At 35.9% G+C, this 19,211-nt stretch overlaps 1 protein-coding gene across 1 annotated transcript in view; it reads left to right on the top strand.

The window, feature by feature from the left end:
- CEP83 (centrosomal protein 83) overlaps window positions 1–19,211 on the top strand; it is a 140,843-nt gene that overhangs the window by 40,242 nt on the left and 81,390 nt on the right. Inside the window, exons 2-3 of the mRNA XM_032874230.1 lie at window positions 11,248–11,520; window positions 11,972–12,122. Coding sequence (XP_032730121.1) covers window positions 11,348–11,520; window positions 11,972–12,122 — 324 coding nt within the window. The 5' untranslated portion in view covers window positions 11,248–11,347. The remainder of the gene's footprint in view (window positions 1–11,247; window positions 11,521–11,971; window positions 12,123–19,211) is intronic.

Raw genomic sequence — 19,211 nt, 5'->3', positions numbered from 1 at the left:
ACATTCAATTTGAGATCTTCCTTGTGTCTGTCTGTCTGTCTTTCTTTCTAATATTTATTTGAGAAAGGGGAGAGAGGGAGAGAGAGAGACAGAGGAGAGAGGATGTGTATGGGAGTTGGGAGGAAGGGCCGAGGGAGAGAATCTTCAAGCAGACTCCCTGCTGAGTGTAGAGTCTGACTGCTCCATCGCGTGACCCATGAGGTCGTGATCTCAGACAAAAACAAGAGGCGAACAGTTAACTGACTGAGCCACTCATACGCCCCAAGACCTTCCCCATTCTTGGTTTGGCTAGTGATTTTCTATTGAAACCTGGACATTTTGGAGTATAATGTTATGAGACTGTGTTTCCTATTCTGGCTTTTCCTGACATCTCTGGCACAGGAAAGAGGGGAAATGCTACCTTATTATTGCCAGATGGGGGCAGAAGTCTAGGTTCCCCGGTTGGCTTCTGTTGACACCTGAATTGTGGGAGATCATCATCATTGCTGGGTGGCATGGAGTTTTGGCTCCTCATGTAGTCTCCACTGTCATTCCCTAGAAAGAATATCCATGTTACTGTTGAGTGATAGTGCCAGACTTGACTCTCTCCTGATGGTTATGATGGTACTTCAGCACAGTGAGGTGGGTGTTCTTCCTTCCTCTTGGTAGGGGTGGAAGTTCGGGTGTCCCAAGTAGTCTCCCCTGATACTGCAGAAGTGTGGGGCTGCATTTCTGCTCAGCAGGGATGAGAGTCCCAGCTTTCTAGTTGGCCTTCTTGTATACCATCCAACCAGGGTATTAGGGTACCTCATTCAATCTGGCCTTTGCTGGCATGGTTGGTGGTGGAGTCACAGTGTTTTCTGTAGTATTTTCCTGGAGTAGATTGTTATTGTCTAAAACATTTTTGTCTTGCTACTTTCTTGTTACTTTGACTAGAGAGCAGACTTTTGTTAAGGCATTTTTTTCCCATTCAGAACCCATTGCTAGCTTCTTCAGCTTAGGTTGGAGATCTTCTATTAAAAGATTACCCTGGGAACCCACCGTCTGTGAGTTCTTATATCCTGAGGTTATTAGCTGGCTTGCCTCTGGTCTCCATTTTTCAGACACACACACACACACCATTCAGGACTTTCATTTGTATTAGTGGTATTAATACGGAAATGTACCTCTGCTCCATCATCCCAGAAGTAGAAGTCTTATTCCAAAAGTTTTAAGTTGTGTTATCAGTTTTCATATATTTCTGGATATTTTCTGATTTCTATTGTGACCTTTTCTTTAATTCATGTTATTTAGAAATGTCTTCTTTCTAAGCATATGTAGCTTTTTCTGTTACTTTTTTGTATTGAGTTTTAGTTTAATTGCACTTTGTCAGAAAAATAGCCGTATAATTTTGTTTTTTAAAAATGTTTTAGATTTTTTGAAATACCCAGCATGTGGTCAGTATTTATAAATGTTATGTGTATGTTTATAAGGAATGTGTATTCTATAGTTACTGGAAATTGTTTTCTAGATATATCTTTATATTTACAAATTTTACAAATGCCTTTTTTTTTATCTTTACAAATGCCTTTTTTCATCTCTAGAACTGTTTCTATTTGGTTGGTTTTTTTTGGTCTTAAAATCTACTTTATTTAATATTAGTGTAGTTCTATTATGTGTCTTTAGTGTTTAATTACGTTTTTGCTTTTTTTCTTTCAACCTTTATGCCCTTCTGTTTTAAAAATCTGTTATGAAAAAGTTATATAGTTGGTTATATTTTTTCTCTTAAATTTCTGATTATTTGAAGCATTACTCTATATAATTTAATGTAATTATCCATGTATCTAAGTCTATTGCTTTACTCTTCCTATTTCCCTACTTATTTATGTTCTGTTTTATCTCCCTGCTTCCCTTCTTTTAAATCGAATCCTCAAAGGAGGGATAATTCTCAAAGGAGGGCCGGAAGTGATTTTTGCCCCTGTAGGGTACAAATGTGGAGAACTTTTGTTTTTCCTTTTGGTGGGGGGTGGTTCTACTGGCATCTAAGGGGTAGAGACTAGAAACGTTACTAAATATGCTACAGTGTACAAGATAGGCCCCAACCCTGTCCAAAGAATTATCTGGTCTGAATGGTCAGTAGTGCAAAGGTTGAGAAACCCTTTTTTAGAGTGTTTTGAGTAATGCGAATGTTCCCTCTCCGTCTGCATTCTTTCACGGTTATCCTATAGGAAGGTTCAGCATATTTTATGGTAAGTATTTTAGATTCTTCAGGCCATGTAGAGTTTCTGTTATGTGTTCTTTCCCTCTTTACCTTTCTTCTTTCCATTTTTAGAGCTGTTTTAGGTTTACATAAAAACTGAGCAGGAAGTACAGGGCTCCCATATAGCCCCTGCTTCCACACGGGCACAGCCTCCCTCACTATTGCATCCCACAGCAGAGTGGTACATTTGTTGCAGATGATGAGCCTACACTGACATGTCATTATCACTCATAGTCCATAGTGTACATTAAGGTTCACTCTTGGTGTTGTACATTCTGTGGGTTTTAACAAATGTGTGTTGTTATGTATTCTGTGATTATAGTATCACACAGAATAATTTCACTGCTCTAAAAATCCTCTGTGCTCTGCCTGTTCATCTCTTCCTCTTTCCTAACCCCTGGCAACCACTAATTTTTTAAATGTCTTTATAGTTTTAATGTTTGCAGAATGTCATAAAGTTGGAATCCTATAATATGTATCCCTTTTGGATGGCTTTTTTTCATTTAGTAATATGCACTTAAGGTTCCTTCATATCTTTTCATGGTTTGATGGCTCACTTCTTTTTAGGGCTGAGTAATACTTCACTGTTAGGATAAACCACAGTTATCCATCCATCTGCTGAAGTACATCTTATTGCTTCCAGGGTTTGGCAATTACGAATAAAGATGCTATAGCTATTCATGTGCAGTTTTTTTGTGTGGATGTAAGTTTTCAGGTAATTTGGGTAACTACGAAAGAGTGCTGTTGTTGGGCTGTATGGTAAAACTAATGAATTAGAGTTCCTATTGCTTCACATTTTCACCAGCATTTGGTGTTGTCCTAATAGTTTTGTAGTAGTATCTCATTGTTTCAATTTGCAACTCCCTAATAACATATGATGTTGCATATCTGATTTTCAGATGCTTATCTGCCATTTATGTATCTTCTTTGGTGAGATGCCTGTTAAGGTCTTTGAGCCAGTTTTTAATTCCATTTTTTTTCTTACTGAGTTTGACTTTGTATATTTTGGTTAACAGTCCTTTATCAGATAGGTCTTTTTCAAATATTTTCCTCCCAGTGTATGACTTCTCTTCTCATTCTCTTGGCAGTGTCTTTCATAGAGTAGAAGTTTTAAATTTTAATGAAGTCTAACTTACCAATTATTATTATTACTATTTTTTTGTGGCTCTTGCCTTTGGTGTTGTATCTAAAAAGTTACTGTCATATCAGAGATGTTTTTTATCTTCTAGGAATTTGATAGTTTTGCATTTTACATTTTACATAACCCATTTGAGCTAATTTATGTGAAGGGTATCATGTCTGCCTAAATCCACTTTTTTTTTTTTTTTTTGGGCATGTGCTCCTGTGTCAAAGATCAGTTGACTATATTTGTTTTAGTCTATATATGGACTCTATTCTATTCCATTGATCTATTTGTCTGTTTAATTGCCAATAGCAAACCCTTTAAGGAGGCTTTATTTATTTAGGGTTACCTGGGTGGCTCAGTGGGTCAAGTGTCTGCCTTTGACTCAGGTCATGATCCCAGGGTCCTGGGACTGAGCCCTTTGTTGGGCTCTCTGCTCAGTGGTGAGCCTGCTTCTCCCTCTCCCTCTGCCTATCTTCCTGCTCATGCTCTTGCTCACTCTGTCTCTCAAATAAGTAAATAAAATATTTTAAAAAGAAAAAAAATTTTAAAAATTTATTTATTTGAGAGAGAGAGAGAAAGAGAGGACAATATGCACACAGTCGGGGTAGGAGCAGAGGGAGAGGGAAGAATGTCAAGCAGACTCCCTGCTCCTGATGTGGGGCTTGGTGTCATGACCCTGAGGTCATGACCTGAGCCTATACCCAGAGTCACATGTCAGTGTTTACCAGGCAGAGCCACCCAGATCTTCCAATGTTATACCGTCTTAATTACTCTTGCTTTTATAGTTAAATGTCAAAGTCAGATAGTGTCAGTTTTCTGACTTTGTTCTTCTGCAGTATTGGCTATTCTGGGTCTTTTGCCTCACCACATAATTTTTTTTTTTTTTAAGATTTTATTTATTTATTTGACAGACAGAGATCACAAGTAGGCAAAGAGGCAGGCAGAGAGAGAGGAAGGGAAGCAGGCTCCCCGCTGAGCAGAGAGCCCAATGTGGGGCTCGATCCCAGGATCCTGGGATCATGACCTGGGCCGAAGGCAGAGGCTTTAACCCACTGAGCCACCCAGGTGCCCCCCACATAAATTTTTGAATTAGTTTGTTGATAAGCATAAAGTAACGTTTGGGGATTGTATTGAAACTGTAGATCAAGTTTGTAAGAACTTACATCTTGACAGTATTGAGTTGTCTTATCCATGAACATAAAATAAATACCTTTTCATGTATTTAGTTCTTTGATTTTTTCTTGTATCAGAGTTTAGTAATTTTCCTCATATTAAAAAAGCACATATTAAATTTAGAGCTTTTTCTTTTTGGGGGGTTACTAATGTAAATGGTATCATAAATCTCAAATTCCATCTGTTCATTGCTGATATATAGGAAAGTGATGGACTTTTTGTAATTAACTCTGTATCCTAAAGCCTTGCTATAATTGCTTATCATTCCAGGAGAATTTTTTTTGGGGGGGGTCTTCTACACATACTGTCATGTCATCTACAAAGAAAGATGGTTTTATTCCTTCTGTATTTACATGCCTTTTATTTTATTTTTTCTTACTACATTAGCTAAGACTTCCCACTATGATGTTAAAAAGGAGTGGTGAGAGGAGACATTCTTTTTTGTTCTTGATCTTAGAACATTTCTACTTTCTCACCATTAAATACGATGTTAGCTGTAGATTTCTTATAGATGTTCTTTATCAATACCTAATTTGTTGAGTTGTGTTGAATTTTGTCAAGTGCTTTTTCTGCATTTATTGATGTGATCATGTGATTGTTTTTGCTTTAGTCTCTTCATGTAATAGATTACATTAATTGTTTTTTTTTAATGTTCAACCAGCCTTACTTGCCTGGAATAAATTCTACTTGGTCATGGTGTATAAATCTTTTTACACATTTTGGATTCGATTTGCTAATATTTTGTTGAGGATTTTTGCATCTATATATATTTTTTTAAGCTATTCTTAGCTTGGGGCCATTCAAAACAAGGCTGCAGGCCAAATTTGGCTTATGAGTTATAGTTTGTCAAACCCTTTCCTAGAGATTACAATATGCATTCTTGATTTATCAAAGTGTAATACTTGTTGATACTTTTAGCCTTTTCCCATATAGTACAAGGGCTCTATAACACTTGTAATTCTACCTTTACTGACTTATATGCCATTTCTTTATATATTTTAAATCTATATATGTTAAAAATCCCCAAGATACTATTTTATGCAGTCAATATTCAATTAGAATTATGCACATATTTCCGGTTTTCATTTATCTTTTGTATTGTCCGCATCTAAGATAATTTTTCCTTGTGTATGAAGGAGTCCTTTATTGTTTCTTTTATTGTGCATCTTCTGGGATGAGTTTGTTTTATCTGAAAATGTCTTTATTTTACCAGTATTCTTGAAAGATTTTTTTTTTTTGCTTTATTTATAGAATGTTAGTTTGGCAGTTATTTTCTTTCAGCACTGAAAGTAATATTACACGTGTTCTGACTTTCACTGTTGAAGTCTGTTTGAGGGTGTGTGTGTGTGTTTAAGATTTTATTTGAGAGAGAGAGAGAGAGACAAAAAGTAGAGAGCATGAGCAGGGGGAGAGGGAGAAATGGGTTCCCTCCTGAGTAGTTCTTAATGGGATGTATGTGGATTTCTTTTTATTTATGTGCTTGTAGTTTATAGAACATTTTGGGGGGAAGTTGGCAAGTTTTGAGGGAGAGGGCAGGTATTGTTTCTGTACTGTTCTCTCTCCTTTCCTTCTGGGATTCCAATGGCATATCTGTTAGAATGACATTTTAACTTTATTCTTTGTATTTCTTTCCTTTTTTGTATTTTTCTTATTTATCTATTTACTTATTTTTATTTAAATTCGAGTTAGTTAACATTTAATATAGGATTGGTTTCAGGAGTAGAATTTAGTGATTCATCACTTAAAAGTAACACCCAGTGCTCATCCCAACAAGTGTCCTCCTTAATGTCCATCACCCATTTAACCAGTCCCCCACCCACCTCCCCTCTAGCAACCCTCAGTTCTCTATATTTGTCTCTTATGCTTTGTCTGACTCTCTGTTTTTATTTTATTTTTTCTTTCCCTTCCCCTGTGTTCATCTGTTTTGTTTCTTAAATTCCGCATATGAGTGAAACCATATGATACTTGTCTTTCTCTGACTGACTTATTTCATTTAGCTTAATACTCTAGTTCTATCCATGTTATAACAAATGTCAAGATTTCATTCTTTTTGATGGGGGATTAATATTCTGTCATACACACACACACACCATGTCTTCTTTATCTGTTCATCAGTTGCTGGACATTTGGGCTCTTTCTGTAATTTGGCTATTGTTGATGGCACAGCTATAAACAATGAGGTGCATGTGTCTCTTTGAATCAGCATTTTTGTATCCTTTGGATAAATACCTAGTAGTGCAATTGGTGGGTCATAGGTTAGTTCTATTTTTTTTTTTTTAAGATTTTATTTATTTATTTGACAGAGATCAAGTAGGCAGAGAGAGGAGAGAGGAGGAAGCAGGCTCCCTGCTGAGCAGAGAGCCTGATGTGGGGCTCGATCCCAGGACCCTGGGATCATGACCTGAGCTGAAGGCAGAGGCTTTAACCCACTGAGCCACCCAGGCACCCCCAAGGTTAGTTCTATTTTTAACTTTTTGAGGAAACTCCATACTGTTTTCCAAAATAACTGCACCAGTTTGCATTCCCACCAACAGTGTAAAAGGGTTTCCCTTTCTCCATATCCTCGCCAACATTTTTTGTTTCCTGAGTTAATTTTAGTCATTCTGACAGGTATAAGATGGTGTCTCATTGTGGTTTTGATTTATAGTTCCTTGATGATGAGTGATGTTGAGTATCTTTTCATGTGTCTGTTAGCCCTCTGGATGTCTTCTTTTGAAAACTGTCTATTCTTGTCTTCTGCCCATTTCTTAACTGGATTATTTGTTGGGTAATGAATTTGTAAGTTCTTTATAGATTTTGGACACTAGCCCTTTATCTGTTATGTCATTTGCAGATATCTTCTCTCATTCCAGTGGTTGCCTTTTAGTTTTGTTGATTGTTTCCTTCACTGTGCAGAAGGTTTTTATCTTGATGAGGTCCCAGTAGTTCATTTTTGCTTTTATTTCCCATGCCTCTAGAGACATGCCTAGGAAGAAGTTGCTGTTGCCAAAGTCAGAGAGTTTGCTCCCTGCTTTCTCCTCTAGGATTTTGATGGTTTCCTGTTTTACATTTAGGTGTTTCATCCATTTTGAATTTATTTTTGTGTATGGTATAAGAAAACGGTCTAGTTTCATTCTTCTGCATGTTGCTGTCCAGTTTTCCCAGCACCTTGAAGAGACTCTTTTTTCCATTGGATATATATTTTTTGAAGGTTTTTTTTTAAGGTTTATTTATTTATTTGAGAGAGAGCGAGCGCGCACACATATGCTCATAGAGGGGCAGAGAGAGAGAGGGAGAAGGAGAGAAGCAGACTCTCCACTGAGCATGGAGCCTGAAGTGGGGCTTGATTCCGCAACGTAGATCATGACCTGAGCCAAACCAAGAGTCAGATGTTCAACTGATTGAGCCACCTAGGTGTCCCTCCACTGGATATTCTTTGCTGCTTTGTTAGAGATTAGTTGGCCATACAGTGTTGGGTCCTTTTTTTTGTATTTTTCATCCTTATTTCTCTTTCTACTTCAGCCTGAATATATTCTTTTAACTTATCTTCTAATTACTTCTTTAAGCTATGTCTTATGTAGGCTATTATACTTGCTCATTGAGGTTTTTTTTAATTATACTTTCTCATTTGGTTTGTAGAATTTTTCAGTTTTAGAGATTTCCCTTGGTTTCTTTTTATGGTTTCTTATTCTCTCACAAAATTCTCAACCTTGTTTTCTATTGTCTCGTACACAATAATAATATAAGAAAATTTCTTTTAGAATCATTCTCTAATAACTCTAATAGTGAGGCCCCTTTGTCTATTGTCTTTTTGCTTCTTGTGACTTTAATTCATGTCACCTTATCTTCTCTGGGCTTGCGTTTTAAAATTTAAAAAAAAATTATTGTGTCACATTTATTTGTAAAATTGTTTTTTAGAGCAAGTTGCAGCCTATTCTAATATCATTTTTCTGAATTACCCCTGTTAGGAATAATAAGGGTAAACCTTTAAGTCTGTATCCAAAATGGAGGGGGTGTTCACCAGGGCTTCTCGACTCCTTGCTGGTCTAATCTGTGTAGCTTTGAATTTGAAGACTGTCAGAAGGCATTCAGTCTTCCAGCCACCTCTCTGGAACTAGCAGATGCCTGTAGGGGAATAGTGGTTCCAAATCCAAGTCTCATCTTTTTGCATCCATATCCTCTCCTGTTCCCATTTCAGTGAATATTTATTCTCTTGTTAGTTTTCCAGTGTCTTCAAGCAGATTATTAAAACACATGTCTAGCTTTTCTTGTCCTAAGCAAGAGGCTTTAACTAAAGCCTCTTTTCCTCTAGTACTAGAAGTGAAGACTCTTTCCTCTAGTACTAGAAGTGAAGACTATCTTCAGATTTCTTGGTGTAAGAGATTGATAATACATTTCCCACAGCGTTTAAGGTAACTGGGGTTTTTGTTTTTAACCAAAAGCGTCTTTATGTAATTCACATAAAAGATACAAGTTTTTTCTTTGTAAGCTTGAATATAGAATTGTGGAACCACATTTGAAGGTCAGAGAAAGAATTGTTTTATGAGACCTTTCTCTGTGTTACTAGATATCTCTTTGGAGGATACTATATTTTCCAAGATTATCATTGATAAATTAATTAGTACTGAACTGGAAAACTGACTATATGTGCAGAACACCTAAAAACAGATACAGAATTTATCCTGACCTTGCCAAGACTTTTGGAAATGGACAGATAGTTTTCTGTGATTCTGAAATATTCCTAGAGGAGAAAAGTCTGAAAATGACTATTGGCATATGCAACCCAAGAGTTCATAACTTTGAGTTAAGAAGATCCTGGAGGGCAGTACACCTGTGTTTATAATGGAACTAGAATTGGAGATGAGGTTGTGAAAATTAATAATGAGAAACCTCATTAAAATGGAGTTGGGAGATGCAGCACGGGGAGCTCTCACTCCTACCACTCATAGTCAGTTGTAGACCCAACAGGAAGATATGTACTTCATCTTGCACCTGGATGCTCCTTTACTATCCCATCTGGAGGAAGAAACTTTTTTCCTTTTTTTTTTTTTTAAGGTTAATGAGGTAATGGTGGTGGTGATTGAGAAATGGATATGCTGCAATTAGTCCTGGAAAGCACTTGTAGTAGATTTTAGTGCAAAAAGGGGGAAGGATTTAAATAATTTTTAACCGTGTTTTCCTAAAATGTCCAGGTCTTAGTGAATTTTATCTGCATGGGGACTGAACTTCTATTTTAAAGTAAGAGTTAGAATATTTACTGTCAACTGGAATAAAAAAGAAAAAAATTATTCATTTTATCTAGAAAATCTTTGTTTCATTAGTAGTGGGACTGAAGGATATCTCTTGGTTGTTTCTTACGTAGTTTTAGCTTTTAGCTAATTAAAGTTAAAACCTTATAGTACCTTTTGGGGGTATTATTAGAAAATATGAGGTAAGTTTATTGTATGTTTCTATCTTCTAAAAATTAATTTGGATAAAAAAGCAGAGTTGGGGTGCCTGGGTGGCTCAGTGGGTTAGGGCCTCTGCCTTCGGCTTGGGTCACGGTCCCAGGGTCCTGGAATCGAGCCCCGAGTCGGGCTCTCTGCTCCGTGGAGAGCCTGCTTCCCCTCTCTCTCTCTGCCTGCCTCTCTGCCTACTTGTGATCTCTGTCAGATAAATACATAAAATCTTAAAAAAAAAAAAAAAAGCAGAGTTAAAATTACATGTCAGTTTTATGATCCAGTTAATTAATTCCCTGACAAGTAAATACTTTTGATAGGATAATGTTGTGGCAGCTGTTACAAACAGTGCACTGTTGCACATTTAACATGAGTAAGACGTAAAGTTTTCTTGGAGGATGTTGTCCCTTATATTAAAATGTGATTTGACAGGAAACCAGAGTAACTTCAATTTTAGTTTAAAAGTCTTCTTAGGTAGTATGTAATTTTGAAATTTGATGGTTGGTTTTCATGTGCTAAAGATCTTATAGTAGGAAAAAGTATTTCACGATGACTCATGACTAAGGGAGATGCTATTAGGAAAAAATGCATGTAATAGTCTTGACAAAGATTAATGAAGCTAAAGGGGACAATTATTTTGATGAAAACTTTTGTCTTTATTTACAATAAGAACACTGTCATTTTTTTTTTTAATTCTACATATAACAAACATTTAGTTACTTTCATAATTCTGGATCAGTGCTTTTGGGGATAGCTGAGGTGAGTTACTTTCCTGTTCTTAGCACAGTGCATAACACATAGGTGATTAACATCTTTGTGTTGACTGATTTCTCATCTGAGTCTGCAGTTTACCTTGTGTCAAATAAAAGATGCTTTGTAGCATTAATCACATAGTTAACTTGCTGAAGATCATCTTTGTGAAGATTATCATTTTCTCCAACCATTTGTCAAGTGCTAAATGGCTTTTCTCTGATTTCAGAGTATAGATTTTGTACTAGGATCATTCTGTGACGTTTACCCCAGTAGCTTCAGGGAATATCCATGGTTTGTGAATCCGCGAGTACCTGAACTAGAAAAGTCAGTAATTCTAGTTAGGTTAATACTTGATGTGATGATGAGGGTCACAGAAGCTTACTGTGGAGAAGAGAAAATGTGTTAAGGTGCAATTCAACTTTGTTCGTTTTGTTTGATGAACAATTAAAAAATCTGAAAATTTGGGTTTTGTTATAGAAAGGATAGACGAATAATAAGGGATAAAAAGAATAACACTGAAGGAGTTTAATTCATCACTAATTAAGTGCATTTCTCTGCAGGTATAATTTGGAATCCTGAGAGTCTGTCGTAGCAAGAAGGAAGTTGAAAATACCCTTGAAAAGAAAACTAAAACAAAAAGGAAGCCAAACTTAATTTTACATGGTTAATTGCTCACTTGCCAATATGGACACTTTTCCCACGATTTTTCCTTCTGGTGGAGACAGTGGGCTGACAGATTCTCAGTCTGAGTTTCAGAAAATGTTAATTGATGAAAGGTCACGATGTGCACATCATAAAACTAACTATCAGACTCTTAAAGCTGAACATACAAGGTAAATTGCTTAAATTTGGAGGTAAGGGGCTTTATTAAGAAATTATTTTTGTCTGGACATTTGCATTGGAACATACAGTATAATTTTGTTAGTTTGCAGTATATATATTTAAAACTTCCTTAATACAGTGAAATTTTTGCTTTAAAATTATTTTATTCAAAACTAAACATGGTCTCAAGTATGCTATGAATTTGTAGGTCTTGCTTTGAAAGTAGCAAAACATATAAAATTAAATGTATCTAGGTGGTTAAGTGTGTTTTTTTTACCCCTAAGTAAAATTGTATTAATAAAATAGTGTTAATAATTAAACTCTATAAAGAAAAGAGGTTTATGAATTTAATGGAATATATGAAATTGGTCTTGTTTTGTAGTGTTGGTTGACTTTACATAAAATAATGCAATTGGCAAAGGATATCCTTAACATTGAATTTTTTCTTTTTTAAAAAATCAGATTGCAGGATGAGTACATGAAGTTACAACATGAACTAAAGCGCCTGTTAAATGAAAAGCAGACTGACCAGGAAAAATTTCATATGCTGCTTGAAGAGCTAAGAGGGGAATTATTACAGAAAACTAAAGACTTAGAAGAAACGAAACTGCAGGTAAGAAAATATATTTCATTTAGTACTCCTGGTGGAAAAAGTTTCCTCTGCTCTTCAAGGTCCTTCTAAACCAGACTAAGAATCAAATTGGCATGAGATAGATTAACAAGAGAAAATAAAATTTAGTTTTGGAAGTATGCAGAATCCACACAAACATCACAAACATGAAGTTGCAAAGATAGGGAACAATAGGCTTGTTTGACCTGAGCTAGGGGGACAGGCCGAGTCTGGGGGTACAAGGGAAAGAAGATCATCAGCAGGATGGTTAGAGGAGTTATTTGGAAAACAAATGTTGCCCTGTTAAGCAGATAAATTTCTTAGGTAAACAGGAACCTCGGTTAATAGCTCTGTTCTTGGTGTAGGCTCTCCTTTCCAATTAAATTAAGGCAGTTGAGAGGGAGGTAGAGAGCTTTTCCTCAATCTGCTGGGTTTTGATTGCTTTTATCTCAAAGTAATGTTCATGCCAAAGCAACATATCCCAAGAGGGGGAGGCCTGCCTTTTGCCCCTGTGGTACAGAAGTGTCAGATGTTGGTAAATTTGGCAAATTCTGCCTATATTCGTAATGAATATTTTGCTGTTGTCCACGTGGTATAATTTAATATTCTTTCATGTATTCTGGAATACTAGCTACCATGTGGAATTTAGCCATGAAATTGTTGTTTCATGTAAATTTGTATTAAAGTACCTGTTCTGATTTCAGTATTTCACTATTGAGAATAACTTGGGGAAAGGCCAATTTGAACTGATGCATATTCAGAGTTAAAATATTTTTTTAAAGAAAGTTTTACTAATTTTCCTTTAAGTATTATAAGTGAAACTGAGCTAAAAAAGACTGATATTTATTTAAAAAAATTTATTTATTAGTGTGGTATGGTTGATAAGACTGATAGTTTTTTTAAGGGACTTCTTAAAAGACTATAAAAACAATATCTGCACATAACTTATGTGTGCATTGTAGGGTAAATGGAGTTTCTAAAGCAAAGTATAGTACTGACTATTGTTTCATTTCTCATTTGCCTGGAAAGGAGACCAAAGCTAAACTTAGTGTAGCACCAGTCAAACTTACTATAAATTTCAAATTAGTAGATATTAGCAGTTATATTTTCCTGCATTCATTTAATCTCTAAATGGCACCAGCTGTGTATTTCTGTTTATCTAGTGCTTGGCACAAATGATAAGGTATTTTTAATACTGGAGTCATAAATTGGTAAGAGTAAAAAGCTACGTTTTCAAGTCATCTAGTATGACATACCATCCAATTCATGGATTCCTTTCACAGCAGTGTTAGAAGTCGGTTATTCAGTATCTTCTTGAGATTTCCCATTGTTGGGAAAAGTACCACTAAGTTTAGGTTAGAGCCTCTATGGTGGTGTTTTATTCCTAAGTGTATTTGGGACATTTAAACAAACAAAAACCTCAGAAATATGAGTTGAATAGGCAAATGTAATGTAAGCCTATAGAATTGGTAGATTAATATGTTCTGCAAAAATTGAGAGGCCCATAGAAATGGGAATGTGTGAGTACTGAACCCAAGGAATTCAAAGTATTCTTCTGGCATTGTAGATATAAACACTGTAGTCTTCTTTAGCTTATTGTTTGCATGTGCTTGGTACAAATAAGCATGTCTACATGTTATTCTGAAAAAACAGAGTAATTATGCTAATTACTCAGATAAAATTTACTTCAAGACAAAAAATGTCACGTAAGATAAAAAGGTCATTTTTATACAAAAAAAAAGGTCAGGTCACCAGTGTTGAAGTGAAGACCTTCAACAAACATCTGTTTTTATGTCTTAGTTTTGTCATGTGTTAGGATAAAAATTGTTAACGGCGGTTTTTGTGAGGACTAATGAAATAACATGTATATTTTTAGTACAGTGTCTGACACATGTCGATACTCAAAAGTGGTGGCATTTATTCTGTTTGAATGCGTGCTGCATAAGGGCAGGAGCTCTTTTCAGTGTGTCTCCAGTGCTCAAGTATATTTGTTTGTATTTATATATTTTATAATATATTAGCAAATATTTGTTGAGTGAATGACTTGAAGAAATAGAATAAATGAATGAATCGTAATTGTTGTTCTGTTCATATATATAATAGTGTTATTTCTTGTCTCATATCTTCCTAAAGCTTAAGCATCTTAGAGCCAATGATGTTGTTTCCTATCTGTAATGAGTTAACTCGTGTCTGCCAAAAAAATATGTTGAACTACTAATGTCTAGTACCTCTTGTTGTTTCCTATCTGTAATGAGTTGTTTCCTATCTGTAATGAGTTAACTTGTGTCTGCCAAAAAAAAATGTTGAACTTCTAATGTCTAGTATCTCAAAATGTGTTTGAAAATGGTCTTTGCTGATGTAATTAGTTAAGATGAGGGTCATACTGAGGGATGATGGGCCCTTAATCCAATGTGACTGTTGTCCTTCTGGAAGAGAACAGACACAAGACAGAAGCACAGGGTGAGGGGCGAGGGGTGGGGGACCGAATGTCCTGTCATGACAGAAGCAGAGATTGAAGGGCTGCGACCGCCAAGGAAGAACAGGGATCAGCAGCACGCTGCCAGAAGCTAGGATGAGGCAAAGAAGGATCCTTCCCTTTAGGGCGTGTGGCCTTGCTGACAACTTGATTTTGGACTTCTAGCCTCCAGAACTGTGAGACAATAAATTTCTGGATCTTTTTTTTTTAAGATAGCCAGTTTGTGGTATTTTTGTTGTCAGAGCTCTAGGAAACTAATACACTATTCAAAGCCGAATTCCTTTTTGGAACATTTGTGACACAGGGATCTTTATTCTCTGCTTCAGTGCTTTCAGTGCTTTCTTCAGGGAGAGAACCTCATAAATGTTTAAAGTGATCCAGTTCCATTCATGGATTGGAGTATGTTAAGTATTTTCCCTCTCATGTTGAAATGAAATCATCTTCCATGTAGCCTCTCTCTTGGTTCTTACACTGTTCCTTGGACATTTCTCCATGGGGTAACTTCGCCGGTTTTGCTGACAAATCTAATTTGTCTGGTAAGGTTTCTTTTTTTCAAGATAAACCATAAGTGGTTTCTCTATGATATTTATCTGGGAAAATTAAGCTAAAATAAAGATCTATATATTTATGTATTCATGTTGGAACTAAATTTAGCTATTTGCTCTATGGATGTTAGCAATTTGTACAAATTGCGAATTGAATAAAATTAATTCAACAAAGTAGAATCAATAATAAAAAACAATAAATGTTTATGAAAGATGATTATTTTCAGAAGATTTTCAGTTGAAAGATGATTATATTTCAGATATCAAAGATGATATACATGTATTATCTTTTGTACCTACAAAATGCCTTCTCTGAACTTAGATTTAATATCCCTTTGGCATTTATAGAAAAATGATATCAAAGATAGTCAGTTAAAGAATATTGCTGTGTCACTGTTGTAGTTGTAGTAAATGGAAATAATAATAGTGCCTAACTTATAGGGTGATGGTAAAGATGAAATGAAACAGTGCATAGAAAGTGTTAGTATAGTGCTTTGATGTAGAAAATGAATAGAACATGTTAGCTGTTGTTATATTGTTATTATGTACCATGTTAGCAGAACCTTTTTTTAAAATACGAGTTGTTTGATAATATTTCTGTTACAAATTTTAAAAGTTACTTTACCAAAAATTCATATGCTTTCTTTGTGCCAGGCAATGGAAACTATATAACCCAGTATGTTTCCCATTTTATTTGGCTGCTAGGAAGCTCAGAACTAAATGTATTATTCAGTTTTTCATTTTTAAAAATAATCTCTGACAAAACAATATCTGCCTTCTTAGATTAAAACGTTCTTTGAGGGATGCCTGGGTGGCTCAGTGGGTTAAGTCTCTGCCTTCAGCTCAGGTCATGATCTCAGGGTCCTGGGATCAAGCCCTGTATCAAGTTCTCTGCTCAGCGGGGAGCCTGCTTCCCCCTCTCTCTCTGCCTGTCTCTCTGCCTACTTGTGATCTCCCTCTCTGTTAAATAAATAAATAAAATCTTAGAAAAAAATTCTTTGGAAAACTGGTCTATTTTGTATTCTTAACACGATAAGTGTTGGTGTAATATAGATTTAGTATAGGTAATGACACATGGACTATTGTATGATAAAGCATTCTTGTAAGTTTCTTTTGAGACAAGTGGTGGCAGTATTCCATTAGAAGTCTAAGACACAATGTACTTTTCTCCTAAAATGGCATGAAGAAGATAATCTAATTTTGTGTCTTTGTTGTATATGTGCTTTGGCAGGGGTTGGGAGGGAATATGGATTTTTCTTATGCATGTGTGCTTGTTTTTTGTGAGATTCTTAGGATATTAAAAAAAAATCTTGTTGAGAGTCTCTTTTTTATCAGAGACCTTATAGATTATAAAACTTTTGGGTAGTTACTAACTTCAATTTTCTTTTCTCCTTTGTGTGGATTTATATTTCCATTGGTACATTTTCCCTACTGTCTTAAGGACTAAAGTAAGAATACATATAAGTTTTGCTTTCAGTCTTTTCAATCTTTTTTGTCTCCTTGTTGCATTTTGGGTAGATTCTTTTGACAGGTCTTCAAGTTCACTGATCTTTTTTCTTCTGCAGTATCTAATCTTACATTAATCCCATATAGTATATATTTTTCAGCTCAGAAGTTGTAGTTTTTACACTTGAAGTCTGACTTAGGTCTTTTTAATAATTTCCTTATATCCACTTACCATGTTCACTCTTTTCTCTAGCTTTTTGAACATAGGGAATTCAGTTATAATAACTATTTTAATATCTTCGCTAATTCTAACAACTGTATCCCTTCTGTGTTGGTTTTGGTTATTTTCCTGTTTGTTGTGGATAGTATTTTACTGCTTCTTTGCATGCCTGATAAATTTTTATTGGATGCTAGACATAGTAAATTTTACATTGAGTGCTAGATATTTTTGTATTCTGATATTCTTGAGCTTTGTTCTGGGAGTTACTTGGAAACAGTTTCATGTTTTGGGGGTTTGCTTTTAAGATTTGCTAAGTGAGAGCAGATTAATGCTTAGTGCTCATTCCTTGCCACTGCTGAGAACCTTCTGAGTACTCATTTCTCAATGAAATGACAGTTTTCAGTCTGGCTTTTGGAAAAAGGAACTATTCTTGGCTCTGTGTGAGGTCAGATTACTCACCTGATTCTTTCAGGTCATTCTTTTCCTGGCCTTAATTAAATATTTTCCTTACATGCATATGCTGATTGGGGTACTCTTCTGAATGAGCCTTTGGCAGATCTTCATAATTTTGTTTCTGTGCCACCTTCCTTTCTGCTACCCTGCTTGTGATTCTAGCCACATTGCTCTCCCTGGATTTGTAGTACCATTTGCTTAAATCAGAGAGTCCATCAGACTCTGCTTGGATATCCCTTCCTATGCATGGCCTGGAAGCATTCTCAAAGCTTACTTTTCTTTGTTGTTTGTCTCTCAAAGATCTTTGCTGCTTAATTATGCCTAGTATTTGGAAAACATTTGATTTCTGTTTATTCTTTTGTTTGTTTTATGCAGGAGAATAAATCTGATCTCTATTATGCCATCTGTTGGAAGTGGAAGCACTTTTATTTCTAATTACCCTTTAATTACAGAAATCTCAAGCAAGTACCAAAGTAGAAAGGGTGGTAGTGTTGCATCCTCACATACCATACCCATCAATACTTACCATCTCTTAGCCAGTCTTGTTTTATCTTCTGACATCCCTGCTCTGTCTTTCAACCCTTCTGGATTATTTTGAAGCAAATCATGTTATCTCAGCTCTAGTATTTTAGTATATATATATTTCTATTATATAGCAAGACAGTCTTTCCTTTAAAAGCATAGCCACAATACCATTATCATACCTTAAAGTATTTACTCCCTAATATCTTTTAATACCGTATCTTTGTTCACATTTCCCTAATTTTCCCACAGTTTTGCTTATTTTGTTTTTTTCGAGAGAGAGAGAGAGAGTGAGCAAGAGAATGAGAGAGAGCACGAGCAGGGGATATGGGCAGAGGGAGAAGCAGACTCCCCGTCGGGTAGGCACCCTGACCCAGAGCTCCACCCCAGGATCCCAGGATCATGACCTGAGCCAAAGACAGATGCTTAACCAACTGAGCCACCCAGGTGCCCCCAGTTTTGCTTATTTTAAAAGTTGGTTTGTTTGAAACAGGATCTAAATAAGGTTTATCTTGATCTTTATTATTCTTTACCTTTTAATTACTACCCCTTCTCTCTTTGGACTCTTGATACTATTACCCAGACTCTTGACATATTAAATCAGATTATAACAAGAGCTTTCTATCTGATTTCCCAGCTCCATTCACTGCCTTTCTCTGCCTCCTCCCCCCCACCCCCCACCCCAGTTTTCTCTCACCATGGTTTTGATCCATCAAGCTTCTTCCTAAAAATAGATATGGTGATGCCCTTCTTAAGCTTGAATACCTTCAGTGAATAAGCAAGGTACAGAAGAAATAATGTGTATAGTATGCCTTTTTTTTTTTTTTTAGAGATTTTTTTTTTTTCTTTAAAGATTTTATTTATTTGTTTGACAGACAGAGATCACTAGCAGGCAGAGAGGCAGGCAGAGAGAGAGAGAGGAGGAAGCAGGCTCCCTGCAGAGCAGAGAGCCCGATGTGGGGCTTGATCCCAGGACCCTGGGATCATGACCTGAGCAGAAGGCAGAGGCTTAACCCACTGAGCCACCCAGGCGCCCCTAGTATGCATTTCTTTATGTAAAAATTAAAAAGTGATATATATATGCTTATATATTGTTTCAAGAAAGATACATAAGAAATAAGCCATGATTATTTCCTAAAAGGGAAACTGGATAAATGAAGGAAGATGACTTAGTTTTTTAATACTCCTTTTGTTTGAATTATGTATGTAATTATATTTATTCATTTTAAGTTAAAAAAATTTTTAAGTAACTATTGTTGAATACTAAGTAAATTATAAGAGTATGAACATGATACTTAGGAATCCTCTGCCTGTGGCTCCCACCTCTTTCCCTTTGTTCCCGGCCAGGATTTAGCTCTGGAGCTAAATGGCATTTGGAAATGTTTCAGCATAGCCTTGATTGTCGCAGTATCTAGAGAGCATTAATGCAT

Source organism: Lontra canadensis, unplaced genomic scaffold (assembly GCF_010015895.1).
Source record: "Lontra canadensis isolate GAN:19392208 unplaced genomic scaffold, GSC_riverotter_1.0 scaffold52, whole genome shotgun sequence".
In the NCBI taxonomy this organism is placed as follows: Eukaryota; Metazoa; Chordata; class Mammalia; order Carnivora; family Mustelidae; genus Lontra; species Lontra canadensis.
The sequence above is the reverse complement of the archived record's forward strand: the minus strand, read 5'-3'. Positions and strand labels throughout refer to the sequence as shown.